A 23,222-nucleotide genomic window follows, 5' to 3' on the forward strand; every position below is an offset into this window, starting at 1 on the left:
GCCTATCAAAGAAGAACCCAGGACCACACATCACAAAACTAGACGTCAACAAAATCGTTATTAATCAGAGTAACATCCGGATTTTGGACAATCTGAAAACAGTACTGGCTAAAGGATTAAATTTTGCTGTCACCCCTAAACATATACCAGTAGAGGATATCATCTCTCAGGTCGATGTAGCCCTCAAAGGCATAGGACTCATCCAAGCAGACGTTGCGAGAGCTGAAATAGCCACTATTCTTAAGAATGCTAAGAAACCCATTAGCAACATCAGCAAAAATGAATGCTCTGAACTCGCGAATTTAAAAAAGAGGGATGATATAGTCATCCTCTCGGCCGACAAAGGCAATGCCACTGTCATTATGGATAAAAACATACAACAACAAAATCCAGGACCTATTCAATGATGGGAGTTACTAAAAAAAATAAAAATGACCCTACTAACAGCCTAACGATGAAAACCAACAAGATCATCACTCGTTCGACTACCCTAATCGAACCAAACAAACGTCCCTCCCTAAAACCCTTTGCTGCAAGACCTCTCAGATTCTATGGTCTTCCCAAGATCCATAAAGAAGGTACCCCACTATGACCCATCGTGTCCACGATCAACTCCCCTACCTACAAGCTAGGCTGTTTTCTGTCAGATACTCTGCTTCCCTTCACTGGCAAGACCACCTCAGCAGTACTTAACTCAACCCAATTGGTCTCTATGGTCAAAGACATTGTACTATCTCCTGACGATATCCTCGTCAGCTTTGATGTGGTCTCTCTGTTCACCAAGGTCCCAGTTCCTGATACCATAACAATAATTGAAGATTTGGTCCAACATGGACTGGACTCTGATGTACCTGCGCTGGTTAGGCACTGCCTCACCAACACCTACTTTACTTGGAATGGCACCTTCTACAAACAAAATGAGGGTACCCCTATTGGTTCCCCTTGTCACCAGTGATAACCAATGTTTTCATGGAGAAATTTGAATCAGACGCCATCCAGACATCCACCCTTAGTCCTTCCCTGTGGAAGAGATATGTGGATGACACTTTCGTCATTTGGCCACATGGCCTCCCAGCTTTGAACCATTTCCTAGACCACATCAATTCCAGACACCCATCCATCAAATTCACCATGGAAGTGGAGAAAGATGGCAAGCTGCCATTCTTGGATGTTCTGTTTGAGAGGAGGACTGATGGCTCTTTGGGACATTCTGTTTACAGGAAGTCAACCCACAGATTCCTACTTGAAGCCTGATTCCCACCACCACCCGGCTCAAAATAATTATCTCATCAAAACATTATACCATAGAGCTCATTGCATTTCTAACCTACACCACTTGACGAGTGAATTAAAACATGTACATCTAGCCCTCAACATGAACGGTTACTCTGACCGTATCATCCGCCAAGCCGTTTCTTCCACCGTACAGAAACAACCACTTGACACTCCAATCAAAATCATCACACTGCCATACATAGCAGGCGTTACCAAAAAGATTTCCAAAATTCTAAACAAACACAAGATCCAGGTTTGATTCAATACAGTACACAACAACCGTGATCTGATCCCATCCGTAAAGGATGTCATTCCTGACTTACAGTACCCCGGTGTTTACAAAGTGAGTTGTATCTGTGGTGACTGCTATATCGGGGAGACAAAACGACACATTTCTGACCGAATTCGCGAGCACAAGTCAGATTTGAAACACAGCAGAATGAATTCGTCGGCCGTAGTTGATCATTGTCTCAACACAGCGGGTTCTCATGAGATTGTTTTCTCCGATACCAAAGTACTATGCAAACCTCCCGGTTATTACAAAGATTTGTCCATGAAGCCATCCAGATATACAAACATAGACACAACTTCAACCGATAGGATGGTTTCAAATTAAGCAACCACTGGAAAGATGTCATAAACCAAGTAAAAACTTCAGCTACCTTATAAGCACACAGCATATGCTTTCCGAACTTTTCCATTTGTTGTTTCCATTTGCCATTGCCTCCGTGCAGTGACCCACCGCACTCCCCGCACCCTCAACATAACAAAAGACGGATTAACTTAGCCCCGCACCCCATCAATGTCCTCTACTTGGCTCCTCCCCCCCCCCCCCTTAACCTGTATTTAAGCTCGAGGCTCTCAGAGCCTCCCCACTTGACGCAGCGATCTTGCTGTGACTGTTTCACCTGAAGACGGAAGCTTGTGTTGCCTCCGAAACGTCGTGATTTAATTGTTTTCTTTCTTTTTTATTTTACCTACGTGACTTTACCGAAAACCAAAGAGTATGTATAGCCGAAGGCTAGCAGTGTAGAAGCTAGCAGAGTGTATAGCCGAAGGCTAGCAGTAGAGAAGCTAGCAGAGTATATGGCAGTAGGTTAGCAGTATGGAAGCTATCAGAAGAGATAGGGAGAGGCTAGCAGTGGAGAAGCTATCAAGTATATAGTAATAGGCTAGCAGTGGAGAGGCTAGCATATTGTACGGTGAGAATATTCCAGAGTGTATAGTAATAGGCTAGCAGTGGAAAGGCTAGCAGAGTGTATGGTGGGAAGCTACCAGAGTGTGTAGTGGTAGGCCACCAGCGGAGCGAGCGAAGCGAGCAGAGCTATGGCAGGCAGGCTATCAGTGGAGGGGCTAGGAGAGTGGGAGCGAAGCAGGCTAGCAGTAGAGAGGCCAGGAGAGTGAGAGAGAGAGAGAAGAGGCTAGCATTGGAGAGGCTATGAGAGCGAGAGAACAGGCTAGCAGTGGAGAGGCTGAGAGAGAGAGTGAGAGCTGAGCGAGCGGAGCGAAGCAGGCGAGCAGCGCAGGCGAGCAGCGCAAGCGGGAAAATCACGATGGAGTTACGGGATGTCGAACGCGAGGAGTTCTGTTCAATAAAATGTGACACAGGAGAAAAAGCAGAAGTTGTCCATGTGAAATAAAAACACTACATTTGCTGTCGAAGTGGTAAAAGAACTATGCAGCCATGTCAAAGAAAGCGGGTAAACGGAATAACTTACCCGTCGACTCTTCCGACGATGAAAACGACGAGGAGGTTAATAAAGAATTAAAGCTTTCGTGACTGCATAAAATACTCATTGGTTTTTTCGGTAAAGTCATATATGTAGAAATACCATAAAATTATATTTAAATAAATCAATCACGACGTTTCGACCGCAACACAAGCGATCTTCATCAGGTGTAAAAAACAAATAGCGAGGGAGCATATAGGGTGACACCAAAGCAACACATAGAGAGCGCCAAACTGCACGGAGGTAAATACAACAAGAAGATGAGAGACGAGAATTCAACAAACCTAAGAAAAAAATACGTGATGCAAAACCAGTCAGGTCAACAACACAGTTAGACACTTACCTGGCCGACCACGAATTTCAGAAGAGTGCTAAATTTCGTGTTCATCCTCTGGATTGTACAGCATAAACAGAGTGAACAAATACAAGGTACAAGTCAGCATATACAGAGACATCAAGAGGCAAGGTGAGGAAAGACGGACAGAGAAGCAAGGAAAAAGAAAGAAGAAAAAGTGCCGGAGAGATGAACAGACAGAGACGTTAAATAGAAAAGTAAAGGTGGGGGGAGGGGGAGGGGCCGAAGAGAGCAGGGTTGCATGGCAGCATAGGTGGGGGGAGGGGTTGGAGAGGGGAGGTCGGTCGCCAGTTGGGTGGCCACCACGTCGCGGAGGGGGTACACCTCGCGCAGATGCTATGACTGCGGGCTGACAAGCTACATCGCCAGGAACTGCCGGCTGCATGTTGGCGGTCTGCCAGGAGCTCCTGCGACCTATGGCGTCAACTTCTCCTCGTCCCGAGGACCACAGGCGAGTCACGACGCATCATGCACATGGCCGTTTCATTCCCATCACTCATCCGCGCCATGTTGCCCTGTAACCTCTCATCCTGACAGGTTGTATGATCTTCTTTTGTTCTTTCGGTAAAGTCACGTAGAATGAGAATAAAATAATAAAATAAAATAACACAATAAAATTCTCACGACGTTTCGGCCACAACACAAGTGGCCTTCTTCAGGTGAAAGGAACAGACCTGTCGGGACGACAGAGCTTCAATGAACGTTCTTAAGATTCGTAGCGTCTTTTTAAGTTGGTTTAGAGAAGTGAGGCACCTTGACAAAGGGGTTTACATATAAAACAGGAGAATTTAGCATTGAAATAGCTGAGTGATTAGCTTGTGACTGGTCATAGAAATAGCAATGTTAAAGTCAAAGCTTACACATCCACAGAGGCACCTAGTACAAATCAAACAGGATAATTTACCATTGAAATAGTTGAGTGATTAGCTTGTGACTGGTCACAGAAATCGCTATGTTAAAGTCAAAGCCTACACATCCACAGAGGCACCTAGTACAAATCAAACAGGAGAATTTAGCATTGAAATAACTGAGTGATTAGCTTGTGACTGGTCATAGAAATAGCTATGTTAAAGTCAAAGCCTACACATCCACAGAGGCACCTAGTACAAATCAAACAGGAGAATTTAGCATTGAAATAGCTGAGTGATTAGCTTGTGACTGGTCACAGAAATGGCTATGTTAAAGTCAAAGCCTACACATCCACAGAGGCACCTAGTACAAATCAAACAGGAGAATTTAGCATTGAAATAACTGAGGGATTAGCTTGTGACTGGTCATAGAAATAGCTATGTTAAAGTCAAAGCCTACACATCTACAGAGGCACCTAGTACATGGACGCCAAAGGGGCTGCAACAACTCGACTATCATATAGTAAACCGATGTGAAAAAAACCCAAGTCTAAATTACATCAATATAATAAATGCACTCAATATATTCTTAAATAAGCTGAGCTATTAACAGTAACTGGGCATACACTACACTATATAATGAATACCATATAGTAAACCAATAAAAACTAAAATATAAACTCCCTCAATGTTATCAATAAACTCTATATATTCTCCAATCAGCTAAGCTACCAACAATAAGTCGTTATATATCACAATGCTATATGGCGAAAAAATGAGTGGATTCTTACCCTCAACTTCAGCACCACGGATAGCTACGAGCCCCGTTCAGACGGACGAGTTCATCCATGGTCGGAATGGAGGATGGGGAGAGAGACAGCTGCGAGGCGCTGTTATACTCCATGTTGTAAACCATACCATTAACCGTGGTGTGAGAGGTATTAAGAGTCAATGCCAGCGAAAGAGCTGCGGTTTGAAGGTCATCGTAAAATACAAATAATTAAGAACCAAAATGGTTTAAAACATCTTTCCAATAGTTACTAAGCCAGAATCCATCTTCTCGGTTGAAATTGTCTCTGTGCTTGTATATATGAATGGCCTCATGAACGAATCTCTCATGGTAGCCGGTTGGTTTGCAAAGAACCTCCGTCTTGGAGAAGTCAATGTCATGTGAGCCCGCTGAATTATAACAGTGATCTGCCACAGCAGAGGAGTTCGTTATACCGTGTTTCAAGTCTGCTTTATGTTCGCGGATGCGGTCCGAGATATGTCGTTTGGTTTCTCCAATGTAGCTACTACCACAGAGGCACTTTAGTTTGTAAATGCCTGGGTACTGTATGTCTGGAACAGCATCTTTTACAGATGGAACCAGATCACGGATTTTATGTACTGTGTTGAATCCGACCTGGATCTTGTGTTTATTCAGGATTTTGGAGATCTTTTTAGTGACCCTTGCAATGTAGGGTAAGGTGATGGTTTTGAGTGGCTCCACAAGAGGATCCTTCTTCATGACTGGAGTGATGGATTTGTGGATTGTGTAGTCGGAGTAACCATTAGCCCTGAGAGCCTCGTGTACGTGCTTGAGTTCACTGGTAATGTGTTCTTGGTCGGAAATGCATTGGGCTCTATGGTATAGAGTCTTGATGAGGGAGTTCTTCTGGGATGGATGGTGATGGGAATCCGGTTTCAAGTAAGCATCTGTATGGGTAGCTTTCCTGTAGACAGAGTGGCTCATTGAACCATCATGTCTCCTTTTAATTAAGACATCCAAAAAGGGTGTTTGCCATCTTTTTCGACCTCCATGGTAAATCTGATGGCTGGGTGTTTGGAATTGATGTGGTCGCGGAATTGGTCTAGAGCAGGCTGGCCATGTGGCCAGATGACAAAAGTGTCATCCACGTACCTCTTCCATGAGGTCGGGCGTAGAGTGGCAGTCTGTATGGCGTTAGTTTCAAATTTTTCCATGAATACGTTGGCTACAACCGGAGATAGGGGGGAGCCCATTGGGGTGCCCTCAGTTTGTTTGTAAAAAGTTCCATTCCAGGTGAAGTATTTGTTGGTTAAGCAATGTCTCACCAGGGGGGGTACATCAGTATGCAGCCCTTGATGAACCAGGTCTTCAATGATAGCGATGGTGTTAGGTACCGGGAATTTGGTGAACATGGACACCACATCAAAACTGACAAGCAGGTCGTCTGGGGACAGGGAAATGTCTTTGATTGTCGATACCAGGTGAGTAGAATTTAGTACCGCAGAGGTGGTTTTTCCAGTGAAAGGTCGCAGTATATCAGCAAGAAAACATGCCAGTTTATAGGTGGGGGAGTTGATAGTAGAGACGATGGGACGAAGGGGTGTATCTTCTTTGTGTATCTTTGGACGGCCTTATTATCTTGGTGGTCTGGCAGCAGAGGGTTTCAACGAGAACTGTTTGGTCTGATCAATTCATGCTGTTGAATCAGAGATTATTTTGTTCGTTTTGGTAACCAGGCTGTTGGTGGGATCTTATTGTTGGTAGCTTAGCTGATTGGAGAATATATAGAGTTTATTGATAACATTGAGGTAGTTTATATTTTAGTTTTTATTGGTTTACTTTATGGTATTCAATATATATTGTAGTGTATACCCAGTTACTGTTAATAGCTCAGCTTATTGAAGAATATATTGAGTACATTTATTATATTGATGTAATTTAGACTTGGGTTTTTTCACATCGGTTTACTATATGATAGTCGAGTTGTTGCAGCCCCTTTGGCGTCCATGTACTAGGTGCCTCTGTAGATGTGTAGGCTTTGACTTTAACATAGCTATTTCTATGACCAGTCACAAGCTAATCCCTCAGTTATTTCAATGCTAAATTCTCCTGTTTGATTTATACTAGGTGCCTCTGTGGATGTGTAGGCTTTGAATTTAACATAGCCATTTCTGTGACCAGTCACAAGCTAATCACTCAGCTATTTCAATGCTAAATTCTGCTGTTTCATTTGTACTAGGTGCCTCTGTGGATGTGTAAGCTTTGACTTTAACATAACTATTTCTATGACCAGTCACAAGCTAATCCCTCAGTTATTTCAATGCTAAATTCTCCTGTTTGATTTATACTAGGTGCCTCTGTGGATGTGTAGGCTTTGACTTTAACATAGCCATTTCTGTGACCAGTCACAAGCTAATCACTCAGCTATTTCAATGCTAAATTCTCCTGTTTGATTTGTACTAGGTGCCTCTGTGGATGTGTAGGCTTTGACTTTAACATAGCTATTTCTATGACCAGTCACAAGCTAATCACTCAGTTATTTGAATGCTAAATTCTCCTGTTTGATTTATACTAGGTGCCTCTGTGGATGTGTAGGCTTTGACTTTAACATAGCCATTTCTGTAACCAGTCACAAGCTAATCACTCAGCTATTTCAATGCTAAATTATCCTGTTTGATTTGTACTAGGTGCCTCTGTGGATGTGTAAGCTTTGACTTTAACATAGCTATTTCTATGACCAGTCACAAGCTAATCACTCAGCTATTCCAATGCTAAATTCTCCTGTTTTATATGTAAACCCCTTTGTCAAGGTGCCTTACTTCTCTAAACCAGCTTAAAAAGACACTACGAATCTTAACAACGTTCATTGAAGCTCTGTCATCCCGACAGGTCTGTTCCTTTCACCTGAAGAAGGCCACTTGTGTTGTGGCCGAAACGTCGTGAGAATTTTATTGTGTTATTTTATTTTATTAATTTATTATTTTATTCTCATTCTACGTGACTTTACCGAAAGAACCAAATGGTGTGCGTTGGTGTATCCAGCGTTCGGTGCTGGGCCGAGTTCGCCGGACATTATGGTGTTTATTCAGGGAGTAGAGGTCCATGTGTTGATCGACACGGGTACTTCGGCTACCCTCATTTCATTGCCGACTTTTCATTCGTTGCCAGCCTCACCCCGGCCGCTAGAGCAGGTGGATGGGCCATGTATTGCGGCAAATGGTGGTAGTCTTGGGATTGTGGGTTGCATGATTGCTACGATACAAATAGGGGATGTACGCATGGATGGCCCTGTGTTGGTTTCCATGACTTTGGCCGTGCTGTGCTTATTGGGCACGGATTTCTTGCGCAGGATGCCCCTTAACATTCGCCTGGATAAGGGCTGTCGTGAGATGCCATCGGTGCAGCGTCTAAAATTCTTGACAACTTCTACGAAATATATCAGGATCAATGCTGTTGTCTAGACTCTGGTTAGCCACACGGTACGCGCTCCGCCAGCCACCCAGATGCTTGTGCCATTACGGCTGCGTAAACACTTGCCCTTGGTGAACCCAGCGGAGGGAGTCTTGTTGACCCCCTCGAATGCGGTGTCGCGGACACCCTCTTTGGTGGGGGCATTGACCATGGTGTCAGCGAATAGCGACCCCTTTATTCAAGTTGTTAATACAGGGCATACGCCGATTGTTATTCAGGGAAGGCACCGTATTGGCACACGCGACGGCGGCCGTGGGTACGGAACACAGGGCATGCATGTCAGGGGAATTGGTACAGGCTCGGCCGGTATGTGATGCTGAAGCTGAGTGGCTGTGGCGGTTGTGTGAGGAAAATCTGGATTTGACAGCCGAGCAGTGGGTGTGACTTCGCTGGCTTTTGCATGAGTTCAAGGATGTTTTCAGTGACGGCAAACACAATATAGGCCGGACAACCCTATTACAGCATCATATTGATACAGGGGACACACCTCCGATTCGATTGAACTCCCACAGAATTAGCCCGCATGAAAAATATATTACATTCGTCAGATGGGGGATGAGATGTTGGCGCAAGACATTGTCTCTCCCTACACCAGCCCTTGGGGGGCGCTAATTGTGTTAGTCAAAAAGGTTTATTTGGCTGATGTGTATCCGCTTCCGCGCATGGACGATTCTCTGGACGCCTTGTCCGGTGCGCGTTTCTTCTCGACCCTCGATCTTTTGTTGGGATTTTGGTAATTGCCTTTGGATGAGGAGTCGAAACCAAAAACGGCTTTTCGTACACTGCAGGGGTTGAATCACTTCAATGTCCTTCCGATGGTACTCCACTCCGCGCCAGCCACCTTTCAAGCGCCTCATGGAACTGGTTTTGTTGGGATTCCAATGGGAATCGTGCCTTATTTATTTAGATGACGTCATTGTTTTCAGGCGAAATTTCGATGAACATTTTCAGCGGCTGCGCTCTGTTTTCTCCCGGGTGCGGGACGCTAAATTGAAATTCAAACCACAAAAATATAATTTGCTACAGACATCTGTTAAGTATTTGGGACACGTGGTTAGCGCGTCGGAAGTCACTACTGACCCAGAGAAGACGAGCTGTGTGCGCACGTGGCCAACCCCCAAATCAGTGTCGGAGGTCTGCAGTTTTGTGGGCTTTGCCTCGTACTACTGCAGATTTGTTAAGAACTTCGCAAAGATCGCGAAACCGATCCATGAGTTAACAGCTAAGGGACACAAGTTTCATTGGAGCAAAGCTCAGCAGGATTCCTTTGAAGCGCTTCGTGACGCGCTGGCCAATGCACCATCGCTTGTTTACCCGGATTTCTAAAATCCACGAATTGGTGGCATTGGACGTTCATCCTCGACACGGATGCTAGTGATACGAGCATAGGCGCCGTCTTGTCCCAGGTGGTCGACGAAGTGAAGAGAGTGTTGGCGTACTGCAGCCATGTGTTGTCTCCTGCTGAGCAGAGGTATTGTGTTACATGCAGGGAGCTACTGGCCATGGTCCACTTTATGCACTTGTATCGTCCATATTTGTACAGCAGGGACTTCCTTGTCCGATCTGACCATGTTGTGCTCCAGTACTCTATGCGTGTGGACCAACCCTCCGGCCAAATGGCCCGTTGGATGAAAATTTTGCAAGGGTACTCCTTAACTGTGCAGTATAGGAAAGGGACCCGCCACATTAACGTGGATGCGCTGTCACGCCTGCCGCCGCCACCCGACTCATGCAAGTGCGTGGCGGGCTCATCGCGGTGTGGGCCGCCATTACAGACGGCCCTGGGTACGGTCGCCGCGGCCGTTACAGGCCCGACAGGCGAGGTGCGCGCGCCGGACGAACGCGTTTTGGGGCTCGACCTCAGTGAGTGGGAACGCCTGCAGGTAGTGGATTCCTCCCTGTTCAGGTTGCGACGGCGGGCTTCCCGAACGCCGGGGTCAGTTGAGCGCCCATTTTTACGGCTCGTGGATGGACTCCTCTTGTATTGGGACATCGAGCTTCAAAGGTTTTGCATTGTTGTGCCCACAAGCCTGTGATGGCAAACTTGTACACATGGTGCATGATAAATTGATGCATTTGGGAGTTAAGAAAACGTCGTTGACTTTAAAGAAAGATTTCTATTGGCCGGGTATGGACAATGATGTGCAATTGTTCATTAAAGCTTGCCCTGAATGTGCACGTCAGAAGGCGCCCGCTCAACCGTACAAGGTGCAGCTGCAGTCCATAACAGTTTCTCAAGTCAACGAATTGGTGGCATTGGACATTTTGGCTCCATTTCCCGTTAACCAGAGGGGCACAAATATTTGCTGGTTGGGGTTGAGTATTTCACCCGGTGGTCGATGGCGTGGCTGTTGGTCGACCAGTCGGCAGCATCTATAACCTTTCTGCAGGGGTACGTGCTGGACAAGGGTGCACCAGAGCAATTGCTCACTGACCAGGGTAAAAAAAATTCATCGAAGTTAAAGGAAGTGTGTGATTCCCTTGGCACTAAAAAGATTCGGACTTCCCCGTACCACCCACAGACAGACGGGATGGTTGAGCGCTTACATCGAACCTTGACATCCATGTTGTGTAAGCAAAGTTAATGCGGCACAAACCAACTGGGATTTGCACATCCCGAGTGTTCTGGCCGCCTACAGATTGGCCCCACATGCCTCGACGGGTATTCACCCTTCTATTTGATGTATGAGCGGGAGCCTGAGGCTCCGGCATTGGTGAAATTTGGCGTGCGTCCACCGGGTAAGGCGTCGGCCATGCCGGTTCCCATGCAGGTGACCCTTGAGCAATTGAGGGAAGCTCGTGAGACCTCCATAAGTAATTCGGCATGGCGTCAGGCGGCCAACGAGTGCTTGTGGGGTACAAAATCTCCACACGATCCATGGCGCGAGGGTGACAAGGTGTGGCTCCTTGTCCCATGGTGCAGGTGGGTACGTCACCCAAACTACATTGCCCATGGCAAGGGCCGGTAGAGGTCGTTGATGTTCGTCGACCCCAGTGCGTTCGTATTCAATTCGGGCAACGCCGATGGTATGTGCACCGATCACGGCTGAAGAACTTTGAGACGCCGATTTATGATGCGTCATCTCCCATCCCGAAACGGCCTGTGTCAGATGCGTCCGAGTCTGTCATGCTGCCCCGAGCAGACGTGCCTCAGGAGCCTGGTTCCCTTTCGCCCACAGGATCGTGCCGACTAAGGCAAGGTGGGCCGACCGGCCGGCCATTGGAGTCCGAGGTGAAGGACCAGCCGCAGCCGGGTTCCTCATTTTGGCGCGACCGGGACCCACAAGAGGCTCACGGTTCATCGAGGAAGAGACGTGGCTCTCTGACGAGCACTGAGCCGTCTCTTCCCCCGTCTGTGCGGGACCCGGTCCGTGATGACAGACCGGCGGCGGGAACCTGCTCACGGAGGACTGTTTTTCATTGAGGAATGCGGGACCGTTCAAAGAGACAGACTGCATTGCACACACTTGTATATACACGCGTATTTATTACTGTTATTATATTGTACTTGTTGCTGTTGTGTCTTGCTGTTATAACCTGTGTAAAAGATTCGCTCGTTACTAAATTTTATATAAGGCTAGCCGGGACGGCTAGATTTTTCATCAGGGGGGTGTGATGTATGGTAGTAACACACGGGGGTTTGCAAGCGGTGTGCACGCATGTGCGGTCGCATCGGGACGAACAGGTGTGGTGAGAGAGAACAGCGGAAAGGAGACGGCTAATTAAGATGCATAGCAGTGATTGACTGGCTGCAAATGCAGGCGCGGAACAGGCGCCAGGTTGACGGGAGATTGAGGCGATAGTGGCGTAAGCCACGGGGCATGAGGCGACGGGAGGTCGCCAGCTTAATTAATGAGGAGTTAATGAGGATGGAGATATATACGGGAGCGTGAGAGAGAGAGGGAGTCGAGTCAGTCGGAGTGAAGACAATAGGAAAGACGAGAGAAGTCCCAGGCCCCCCTCTCCACACCTGGCCCTCTCCAGCGGCGATGGCTGAACCCCTACTGGAGGCAAGGGCGAGGTTGGAGAGGCAAGGGGAGAAAGGCTAGCAGTAGATAAGCTAGCGGAATCCTAAGTGTGAGCATGTGAAGCTAGCAGTAGAGAAGCTAGCAGAATATATAGCGGAAGGCTAGCAGTAGAGAAGCAGTATAGAAGCTAGTAGAGTATATAGCGGAAGGCTAGCAGTAGAGAAGCTAGCGGAATCCTAAGTGTGAGCGTGCGAAGCTAGCAGTAGAGAAGCTAGCAGAGTATATAGCGGAAGGCTAGCAGTAGAGAAGCTAGCAGAAGAGATGGGGAGAGGCTAGCAGTGGAGAAGCTACCCAAGTGTATAGTAATAGGCTAGTAGTGGAGAGGCTAGCAGAGTGTATGGTGGGAAGCTACCAGAGTGTGTAGTAATAGACTAGCAGTGGATAGGCTAGCAGACTGGATAGTAATAGGCTAGCAGACTGGATAGTAATAGGCTAGCAGAGTGTGCAGTGGGAAGCTATGAGAGTGTGTAGTGGTAGGCCAGCAGCGGAGCGAGTGAAGCGAGCATAGCGTGGCAGGCAGGCTTGCAGTAGAGAGGCTAGGAGAGTGAGAGAGAGAACAGGCTAGCAGTGGAGAGGCTAGGAGAGTGAGAGAGAGAGAACAGGCTAGCAGTGGAGAGGCTAGGAGAGTGAGAGAGAGAACAGGCTAGCAGTGGAGAGGCTAGGAGAGTGAAAGCGAGAACAGGCTAGCAGTGGAGAGGCTATAAGAGTGAGAGAGAGAGAGAACAGGCTAGCAGTGGAGAGGCTAGGAGAGCGAGAACAGGCTAGCAGTGGAGAGGCTAGGAGAGTGAGAGAGAACAGGCTAGCAGTGGAGAGGCTAGGAGAGCGAGAGAGAGAACAGGCTAGCAGTGGAGAGGCTAGGAGAGTGAGAGAGAGAACAGGCTAGCAGTGGAGAGGCTGAGAGAGAGAACAGGCTAGCAGTGGTGAGGCTAGGAGAGTGAGAGAGAGAGAAAACAGGCTAGCAGTGGTGAGTGTGAGAGAGAACAGGCTATTAGTGAAGAGGCTAGGAGAGCGAGAGAGAGTGAGAACAGGCTAGCAGTGGAGAGGTTGAGAGAGAGAACAGGCTAGCAGTGGAGAGACTATTAGAGAGAGAGAACAGGCTAGCAGTGGAGAGGCTAGGAGAGTGAGAGAGAGAACAGGCTAGCAGTGGAGAGGCTAGGAGAGTGAGAGAGAGAACAGGCTAGCAGTAGAGAGGCTAGGAGAGCGAGAGAGAATAGGCTAGCAGTGGAGAGGCTGAGAGAGAGAACAGGCTAGCAGTGGAGAGACACAGCGAGAACAGGCTAACAGTGGAGAGGCTGAGAGAGAACAGACTAGCAGTGGAGAGGCTGAGAGAGAACAGGCTAGCAGTGGAGAGGCTGAGAGAGAGAACAGGCTAGCAGTGGAGAGGCTATGAGAGTGAGAGAGAGAACAGGCTAGCAGTGGAGAGGCTGTGAGAGTGAGAGAACAGGCTAGCAGTGGAGAGACTAGGAGAGAGAGAACAGGCTAGCAGTGTAGAGGCTAGGAGAGTGAGAGAGAGAGAACAGGCTAGTAGTGGAGAGGTTGAGAGAGAGAGAGAGAACAGGCTAGCAGTGGAGAGGCTGAGAGAGAGGTTACAGGCTAGCAGTGGAGAGGCTGAGAGAGAGAGGGGGAACAGGCTAGCAGTGGAGGGGCTGAGAGAAAGATGGAACAGGCTAGCAGTGGAGAGGCTGAGAGAGTTGACTGTGGGAAGGGCTGCGTGCAGGTGCAGCACTTGTCGTAGTTATAAAAAAGAGAGAGAGTGAGCGAGAGCCAAATGGAGTAGGAAGAGAGGGGGTAGAGAGAGGGGTAGAGAGAGAGGAGGGGGGTAGAGAGAGAGGGAAGGGGTAAGGAGAGCAGAAAAAAAGAAAAAATATATTTTGTTGGGTCTTTCATTTAAAAGGGGGGGCGGGTGGCGGGGGTTTACACAAAGCAAAGCATAAAAAAACTAAAAAAACGAATTGATGAACGGAGCAAAGTGCCGACTACACCGAGCATCTTCTTGTTTTCTCTGATCGTAAAAAAAGAGGGAGAGTGGAGCGAGCGAAGTGAGCGGAGTGAAGCAAGCGAGCAGCGCAAGCGGGAAAATCACGACGGAGTCACGTGGTGGTGTCGAACGCGAGGAGTTCTGTTCAATAAAAAGTGGCACAGGAGAAAATGAAGTTGTCCGCGTGAAATAAAAACACTACATATATGTGGCATGGAGTAGAACGGTGGCACGAAGTTCGTTCACTGCACTATTAATCCATCGATCCGAGTTTGATTCGGCCCTCGCGAACGTCAGTGGCGAGTGATATCTGAACCGACCATGGGTCTCACCCACCACACCCTTCACAAACCCGCCACTGAACCAGCACGGTGAAGTAGGGTTATAAGCAACGTCTTTGAGCAACACGGCATCGGGAGACCTTCATTCATAACGGGCAGTAAATTGTCATTTAAAGTCTTTTTTAATGTGTGCAATAGGTTCACGAGACCCTTGCGGCTGTGAAAGGCAATCCACGTTCACCATCGCATCAAAGAAGCGACGCTTGCAAAATAATCACAACCCTGAATCTTCTCACAATGCAATCTATCGACTCACCAGGGAGGTTCGGCGGAAGGTGAACCCACTGAAGACCTCCAGCGCATACGATGCGCAAATGTCCTTGTGATTATTTTATATTCCCCTCCCCCCAACCCTTCGATATATATTTGTGTTTTCTTTTAACAAATATAACTTGTTGTGGGCACCGGCTGCAGGTACATTCGCGTGATATACCTGGGCATACAGAGCCGTCGGCGCAAGGACTACCAGCATCGCTTCGAGTGGGCCATGAACTACGAGTACGCAGACGCCAGCATCCTCCGCCTGGTGGAGAGCTTCCTGGAGAGCGCACCCCAGCTCGTGCTGCAGCTCTGCATCATGCTGCAGCACAACCGCGCAGAAACCGTGCAGTGTGAGTATAGTGGGTGGGGGGGGGGGCAGCAGGCCGGCCTCTACCCCGGCCAGCCCCCCACACTCCCCGCCAAAGAGCCGTTACTGTGCTAATTAGGCAGATTAAGGTACCCGTTGCCGTATAACAGTCGCGCCGGCAGGTTAAAGAGAGAGCGAGAGAAATAAATAAACACATGCAATCGAACAGGCGTGGGGAACTAGAAATATAATACATTTATAAATGTGCCGCCTGCCAGCCACGCTTTTTCTTTGCGTTTGGACCATTTCTACTGCGTACCACTTTGCAGGGGAAAGGTGGCTAAAGAGTGCGCTTGTGCATGTTGTTGTGTGTTTTGCTGGCTGGTGCATCTGCTAGTCATCTCAGTCAACCCATGGCACATGGGTCTGTCCCGTGACCTGTCAACGAGCCTTCGACACTTGACGTGGCCTCAAAGTGCATCTGGCATCGGGCGCCGTGGTGACCTCACCTCACTAAGTGAAGAATGGCGGGTATTGGTGTTGGTGCTGATGGCCACCCACGCCCGCGTGTGCCGTTCCAGGCCTTCATAGGTGCTCGCTAACAGCACTTGGCCCAACAGTCTGTTAAGGCTATAACTATGGGATCTTTGTGTCTGTGTGGGGAGCGTTAGTGCAGCGGTTACTGCACTGCGCTACGAACCCGGCAACCTGGGTTCGATTCCCGCTAATGGTCAACACCAGTGACGATTATCCGAACCAGTCCTGGGCCTCCCCTACATCGACTCAGCCACAAATGAGTCCCTGGTGTGTAAACATTGCCATTAAGGACATAGGCAGTCTGGCATATTGCTTGCCACCCACCCACCTGTTTGTGTGCCGTGCGACCCTTCATAGGTGCTCGCTAACAGCACTTGCAGCTATGGTCTGTTAACGGCCATACAGGGGAATATTTATGTTTTATTGTGCGTGATTGCATGCCTGGGCTTGCGTGACTGTGCGTGGGTTTTCTCTTGAGTAGGCTCGTGGATCATAAGTGCTCATGTCCGTGTACGTACATGTGTGTATTTGCATATGTGTGTGCGGATGGCTGAGTAGTTGTGATCACGCCCCACTATTTTCACACACGGACCATTGTGCCCGTGTTTTCAGGAATGTTTTTTTGTATCTTGCGTGCCAATGCGCGGGCAAAATTAGATGAACAGCAGATACGGACACCGTGCCGAGTTTACATTCAGATGATTAATGCATTTGGATTGCGTTGGTATGGATTTGGCAGTTTTTTTGCACCACAATTAATGTGAATATTGCATTAGATAGATGCAGTGGTACATTTATCCTTAACCATTTTCTGTTGGATATAAAGCTGAATGCAAAAGGGTTCAGCAAGCCTGATTTTTGTGTGGTTAACCCAAAAATAAAACCCCTATAAACGAGCACGCACAGATGAATGATGGTGTGCGAGCAGACAGCGGAGAGGAAATGAATAATAATGGAGCTGTATTCGTTCATATTTCTCAAATTCCATGCAATCCATGGTTGGGTTTCTGTAGCCGACCCGCAAGCATATTGACATTTTTGTTGATGATAATTGGCTGCCTATTATCTGAGCAGTCAACTGCAGAAAATTATTTATTGCAACCACTGGTCTTTTTGCAGTGGTACCTATGCAAATGCAATGCGTTGAGAGCAGTGAATAGTTCTTACATGCTCAATCTATTGAATTGGGTCCGTTGAAAATACAATGTTGACAGGTGCTGACAACAAGTGCCAACGCTGCAGTCAGTTGGGTTTGTGGCTTGTTATCCTGAATTCGTCAGTGAAAAAGCTCGAGTATTAACAATGTAAAATATCTCACTGGTGTGCATGTGATCAGAAAATTTAACATTGCGTCATTACACTTTGGTGCTTACTACATTCAACTGACATTCATTTTCACATACATGTTAAGTCATGTCTTATGACGCTTGCCTGTGATGTTACGTTTTTGTATTATACTTATTTATATTAGTCTGATGCTTGGGGTATTTTTTGCATGCTATTCTGATCACAATTTTCAAAACAACTATATCAGATAAATAAAACATGCTGCCATTTATAAGTTCAGATCTGGCCAGGCTGTTGTACTGAAATCAATAAAATTTAGGATATCCGTAAGCATCGGACTCATTACTGCAGAGTGGGCCTCTGAATACACAAACGCCGATTCATCCAAATAGTATTGACACGATAAATATCGGGGGCTGTTATTCTTTGCGAGAGATGACACGTAAGCACGACGATTCCTGGAAATGTTGGCCCCTGGAAAGATAGAAGGGAACCAAATATATCCGTGCATCCCATGACTCGATAGCAAGAACCCCCACCACCCCACTCCGCCCTAATGGATGGCACGTGACTAAGTGCACGCGAACCGTGATTTATCCGTTTTACCGAGTGCAGGAATTGGTTGTCCCGTGTCTGGCTGCATCTGTCGCTCGGCCGGAAGGTTACGCAGACCCGGTTTATAAATAGCTCTTTCTGAGTGTGCTGCTGAGAATCCCGGAAGTGGCTTCCCAACGGGGCTTTGGCTTTCCATTAGTCTGACTGACGGTAAGACAAAGCAGAAACCTAAGATTAGAAGCAAAAAAGTGACATCCTGAGCAGGGTGTGGCGTAGGGGTTGTGCTGAGTGGGAGGAGTGGGGAGGGATGGGGCTGGCTGGGATGACCATGATGATGTTACGCTTTCCATGACAGTAAGTGTATACAGTACACGTTAATCTCAACCACGACCGCTTAGAAACACAACAATTAAGACGGTAACCCCTTGTTTCCGTAGAAGTCTCATCACGTAAATCGCCAAAACGTTTTTTTTTCGCACAATCTATTAGTCGGACAGCCTCCTGGGGTGTGACGTTTTCACGGTGACATTGGTTCAACGCAAGCAAATCCTGGACCGATTTGAGCATTGTCTCGTCAGCAGAGTCGGGCTCGCTGGAACCAATGCTGGTGAACTGCTAGAATGTTTTAGTGGGAAGGATTATCTCGGTCATATATGGCTCCTAGTTCGACTAGGGACTATAGAAGACGTAACATAAAATTATCGTTATCATCGCTTTGAAGGATAGAAGTAGCAAAATAAATAAATAAGCAGACAATACTGGTATGTATTCTTTAAACACATTAAATATATTTTATTTTAAAAAAAAGTTACATTCATCGCTAGTTTTAGTTGTGAATTTTATTTTTTACAAAGAAATTCCAGCCATTCCCATCGACCAAATGATGAAGGCCTCCCCACACCATGTTGGTCATGGGGGATTTTTAACCATACTTCACCCCACTGGTCAGTGCATGTTCGTGAAGGGGAGGGGAGGGCAGGACCGGTTATGAAATCACTTGCTGCCAATGTTGACGTTGTCCGGGAATCAAACTTGGGTCACTGGGTTCGCTGAGCTTCGGACCCAGGCTATTAAATATAGTCATTGTTCTATGTTACATTTCTGTGCCTGGGTGGTTACGAAAATATTTTGTGTTTAGTCCAACAAAGCACTTTTATAAACCTGTCATTTGGAGATTCATTTATCTCTGCGTTTGACCTTTCCAGAGCGGAAAGGAGAATGGTATTCAGTTCCCCAGCCCTGGCCCTGATGGATAAAGGTGCAACTGTGCCATTTAAAGGAAGCCGAAGCTTTTGAAATTATGAGTGGAGACCTCGACAATAATAAGACTCTTTTCTTTAGAATAGAATATGTCAGATTCCTTATCAGAGCAATGTCCAGTTTGTGCAAAGGGCAATTGTTGTTTTGCAGTCCTGAAATTATCGTTGTTCACTCGCCGCATAAAAATGTACACGCCATAAATACATATTCATGTTTTCATGCCAGTGTTATTAATTTAACGCTTCTTTATTGATTGCATCGGCGTTACAATTGTTTAGAAAATCTCCTTTATCGCAAACCGGTCGCAACGTTTCCGCAGAGCTGCGTCGATGGTGTTGCCCGTTTGTCTCGGTAGCGCTCGTGGGCGTGCGTGTGCACGCGACCGCTCACCAGCATTTGCCGTGTCCTCCAATCCTTGCGTAGGCATCTCGACAGCGGTCTCTCTGCTGTCCCTGAGCTGGGTCCTCGCCGCCTACCACAAAGCGCTACGGGATTCCCGGGACGACTGCAACCGAATGAGCTACAAAGGTGCTATGCTGCAAATCTTCTGGAGGGCCTTGACCATCCTCTCGCGCGTGCTCTCCTTCGCCCTGTTCGCCTCCATCTTTCAGGTGTACTTTGGCATTTTTGTGGCGGTGCACTGGTGCGTCATGACCTTTTGGGTCATCTACGGCGAAACGGACTTTTGCACGTCGAAGTGGGAGGAGGTGCTCTTTAACATGGTCGTGGGCATCGTCTACATCTTCTGCTGGTTCAACGTCAAGGAGAGCCGGTCGCAGCGGCGAATGGCCGTGTACTACCTGCTCGTGTCCACCGAAAACTTCGCCCTCACCCTGCTCTGGTACTTTAACCGTGACAGGGCGGCCACGGAAGCCTTCGCGGTCCCGGCCCTTTGCGCCGTCTTTGCCAGCTTTTTCCTGGGCACCCTCTTCATGCTGCTCTACTACGGCTTCCTGCACCCGGACGGCCGCAAGTTCCGAGGGCTGCCCTTCTCCTGCTGTGCCCAGGTCCTCGACGGCGTCCCCATCCCGCCGGCGGCCGCTGAGGCCACCGCGGCGGCAGCGGCAGGCGCGGCGACGGCGCCCCGTGCCGGCAGCGAGCGTGACGGCCCCCCGGGGACGTCGGCGCTCGGGGCCTGCGAGCCCGACATCTTTCAGGTGCGGCCCGCGCTGCCGCCCCCGTCGCCGCGGCTGATGCGCCACGAGGGGCCCATCATCCGCGTGGACATGCAGAGGAAACGGTACCCGGCATGGGACGCGCACTTCGTGGACCGCCGCCTTCGCAGGACTATCAACATGCTGGAGTACGCCACCCCAACGGTGGTGGCCATCCGCTACCGGGACCTCACGTTTGCCTACGAGCTCGTGGAGTACGAAACGAGCGTCTGAGCGGCCGGCTTGCCCCTCGCGACCCACGGCTAGTGGCGGCCGCTTCTCTCGTGCGCACCGCTCGTATTTTCAAGGTGCTTGTTTGGGAGGGAGAGAGATCTTGGCGGGGGGTACGAAACTTTGTCCGGTAGTTTCGGCTTCAGTTTTGGTGCGGCTTGACGAGGAGAGGGTCCTAACAGCCATCGCGGCACCGTGTGGGATGGGGGGTGGTGGGATGCACGGAGTGGAACGGCTAGCGCCGCAGTGCTGGTGTCGTTTCTCACATACGTGTGCGTGACGAACTAATGCAAATTACTACGATTTCCATTGCAATACCACAAGTGATCCTAGTGCTCCCAAACACTACGAATTACGCTCGTTGTGAGATTCATTCCCTGGTGTAATGTCACACAAACAAAAAAAAAGGTCTAAGGCGTGCAATGGCGTTTATGTGTGTCGACTCAGCAGCAAAATAACTCGTAGCCTGAATGTTGCATTCTGCTCAGTTTAAACCCGGGGTTATGACAAACAAGGAACATTGGTGCATCCTCTTCAACTTTCAGCCATGGAATTGTCACGCGCCATCTGTCATTGAAATGTAAGATGCGTGCCTGTGTGTGCGATACCTTGGAGCAGGAACGTTGATTCCGCTTGAAAGTTATAGGGAACGAAGGGTGTGTGATTGGCACCCATCCCTTAGGCCATCTTGCCATTGAGTATCCAACTGTATCTGCTCTTCCATACCCCTCTCTTCTTTACCTTTTCTTTATTTGTGGCTTCATTTTAATCAATTTTGTTCCACCTCGCGTTGCATTCAATGCTTATCCCAATATGTCCTGTTCACAAAACCCCTGGTTTAAATATTTAGGTGCTGTTTATAATAAAGCAAGTCTGACCTTAAACAGGCTCTCGGAGACGTCAATGCCACATAATTATTTGGTCTTGTTTTTGAATAGCTGTGGCCTTGTATATATTGAAAATGTGTGTAACTATCCGTGGTTGTAACAGTAACACTGTTCTCGTTTTAAAACCTACAGGTAACAAAAACTAAAGTGCAAGTCTTTATTCATTTCTATACACTTATAAAAGGACACAATTCCAGATTACTTCTAAGTTTCCTTAGTATATGCAAACAATTCTCTTTTTCAATTCAATTTAAAATGAAGACATATCTTTTACTGAGGGTAACTTTGCATTGTGCACTTTATTTTATGATCGAATTGTTAGTCAAATGTACTTCACAGGAACTTTGCAAACAAACACACTTCTACCAATTTTGATAATTCAGAGACTTTTCCTCACCTGAATATACCTGATCCCTAAACGTCACAGCAGTTTCAATTATCCGCATGCTCGTAGTTACACTTTCACGACAGCTGATTAAACACTGTGCTTTCTTTTTCCTATAAACCGTCGCCATGAGGATGAAGGTGAGACCTTTTAACAGTGCACCGCAAAAAAACTTGATTAAAAAAAACGATGCGATTCTTATAACTCGTTTTTTGTTGTTTTAAACTCATTCATACTCAGGTGTATTCTGGTGTGGAAATTCTGACGGATGGAACTTCAATCGCTTACGTCTGAGCACCGCTGTTCTGACGCGGTCGGATTGCGACTCGCAGCGCCCGGGGGGAGAGAAAGAGAGGGAGAGAGACGCGGCTCTCAAACCCAATGAGCGTATCGACGGCTCCGTTGCAGATATTGGCGCGGCCGTTTCTTGATTAAGGTGCCATCTCCTGGGTGCCCCCCTGCCCCCCGTTTATTGTCTAGCAGAGGGCCTGGCGCCCACCGTGGGCATGAACTCTGCTCCCGCGTCTGACGGCAGCCTTTTACGCGACATCGCATCCAGTGAACGTGCAGCGTTGGGGCGTCCACGTTGGCGTGCGGTCGGGAACCGTCGGGCCAACGTGAGCCCGACGTTGGCGCCTGGCCCAACGTCCCATTGTTTTGCTGGGCACGCAGAGATTTTGCGGAGGAGTTTTTGTTCGAGCTGATGCAGTTAATCCAAGCTTATTACCGTAGGCTCGGTGAACGGTCTGTTTGTCCAGGTAGTACCCGTCACGAAAAAGGTGCTGTCGCCCAAGTGTATTATCAGAGGTATACCTGGTTACAATTGTGGACACCTTATGCTTGCAAAGAGTCACGTTTAAAATGCCATTTGTGTCTTGGGTGATGCCTCAGATTTGGCAAACAAGATGCGATTGCATAGTCACGATGATTGTACACCGACAATTGAACTCACCTTGTGTCACGCGCTTGATATAACGGAAATGTGTTGCAAAACAAAAAGGATAATAGAGTCGTACCAACCGGAGAATACGTATAGGTGTGAATTTGTTTCAATTCAGGGATGGTAACGGGAAGGTGGCATTTAACGTAGTGCTGTGCCGTTAATAAAGCTCCACGTCGATATAATGCATTAAATTTAATTATTTAAAAATTAAAATTTGTGTGGGTTTTGAACGTTTTCACGACAATGTTACCAATGCTAATCACAATGCCAGACACTTAGAAGCACATTGCCTTTGCTGTTGAAAATCCCCTGGCTGCACAGACCTTAATAGGGTTAATGCAATAATGTCATATTATTGTCACTCAAATGTATGCAGCCTTGATAATTGTTGTATATCAAACTTTACACGATAATAGAATGGGTAAATTGTCTGCCTGTATTTGGCCAATGCTAATACTGCTCACTGCTATCCGTCGTGGGTCTAATGATACGTACATTTGTCGATTATTATGGATTCTTAAGCTCATAATGGAGTGTCACATGATGTGTGGAAGAATCGACGTTTCTGTTCCATATGTGTGATACTCAGTTGGTTCACTTGATTTATCCTGCCACTGGAGGCTGCTACGCTCACCACA

General features: G+C 47.6%; 1 protein-coding gene across 1 annotated transcript in view; it reads left to right on the forward strand.

Annotated features, from left to right (window-relative positions):
• The window catches only part of LOC116942728 (XK-related protein 6-like), a 90,241-nt gene extending 68,396 nt beyond the window's left edge, over positions 1 to 21,845 (forward strand). Inside the window, exons 2-3 of the mRNA XM_032955016.2 lie at positions 15,192 to 15,388; positions 19,408 to 21,845. Of these exons, the coding sequence (XP_032810907.2) occupies positions 15,192 to 15,388; positions 19,408 to 20,372 (1,162 nt within the window). The 3' untranslated portion in view covers positions 20,373 to 21,845. The remainder of the gene's footprint in view (positions 1 to 15,191; positions 15,389 to 19,407) is intronic.
• The last annotated feature ends 1,377 nt before the right edge of the window (positions 21,846 to 23,222 follow it).

Source organism: Petromyzon marinus, chromosome 15 (assembly GCF_048934315.1).
Source record: "Petromyzon marinus isolate PM22_M1 ecotype Great Lakes invasive population chromosome 15, UKy_Petmar_22M1.pri1.0, whole genome shotgun sequence".
Taxonomy (NCBI): Eukaryota; Metazoa; Chordata; class Hyperoartia; order Petromyzontiformes; family Petromyzontidae; genus Petromyzon; species Petromyzon marinus.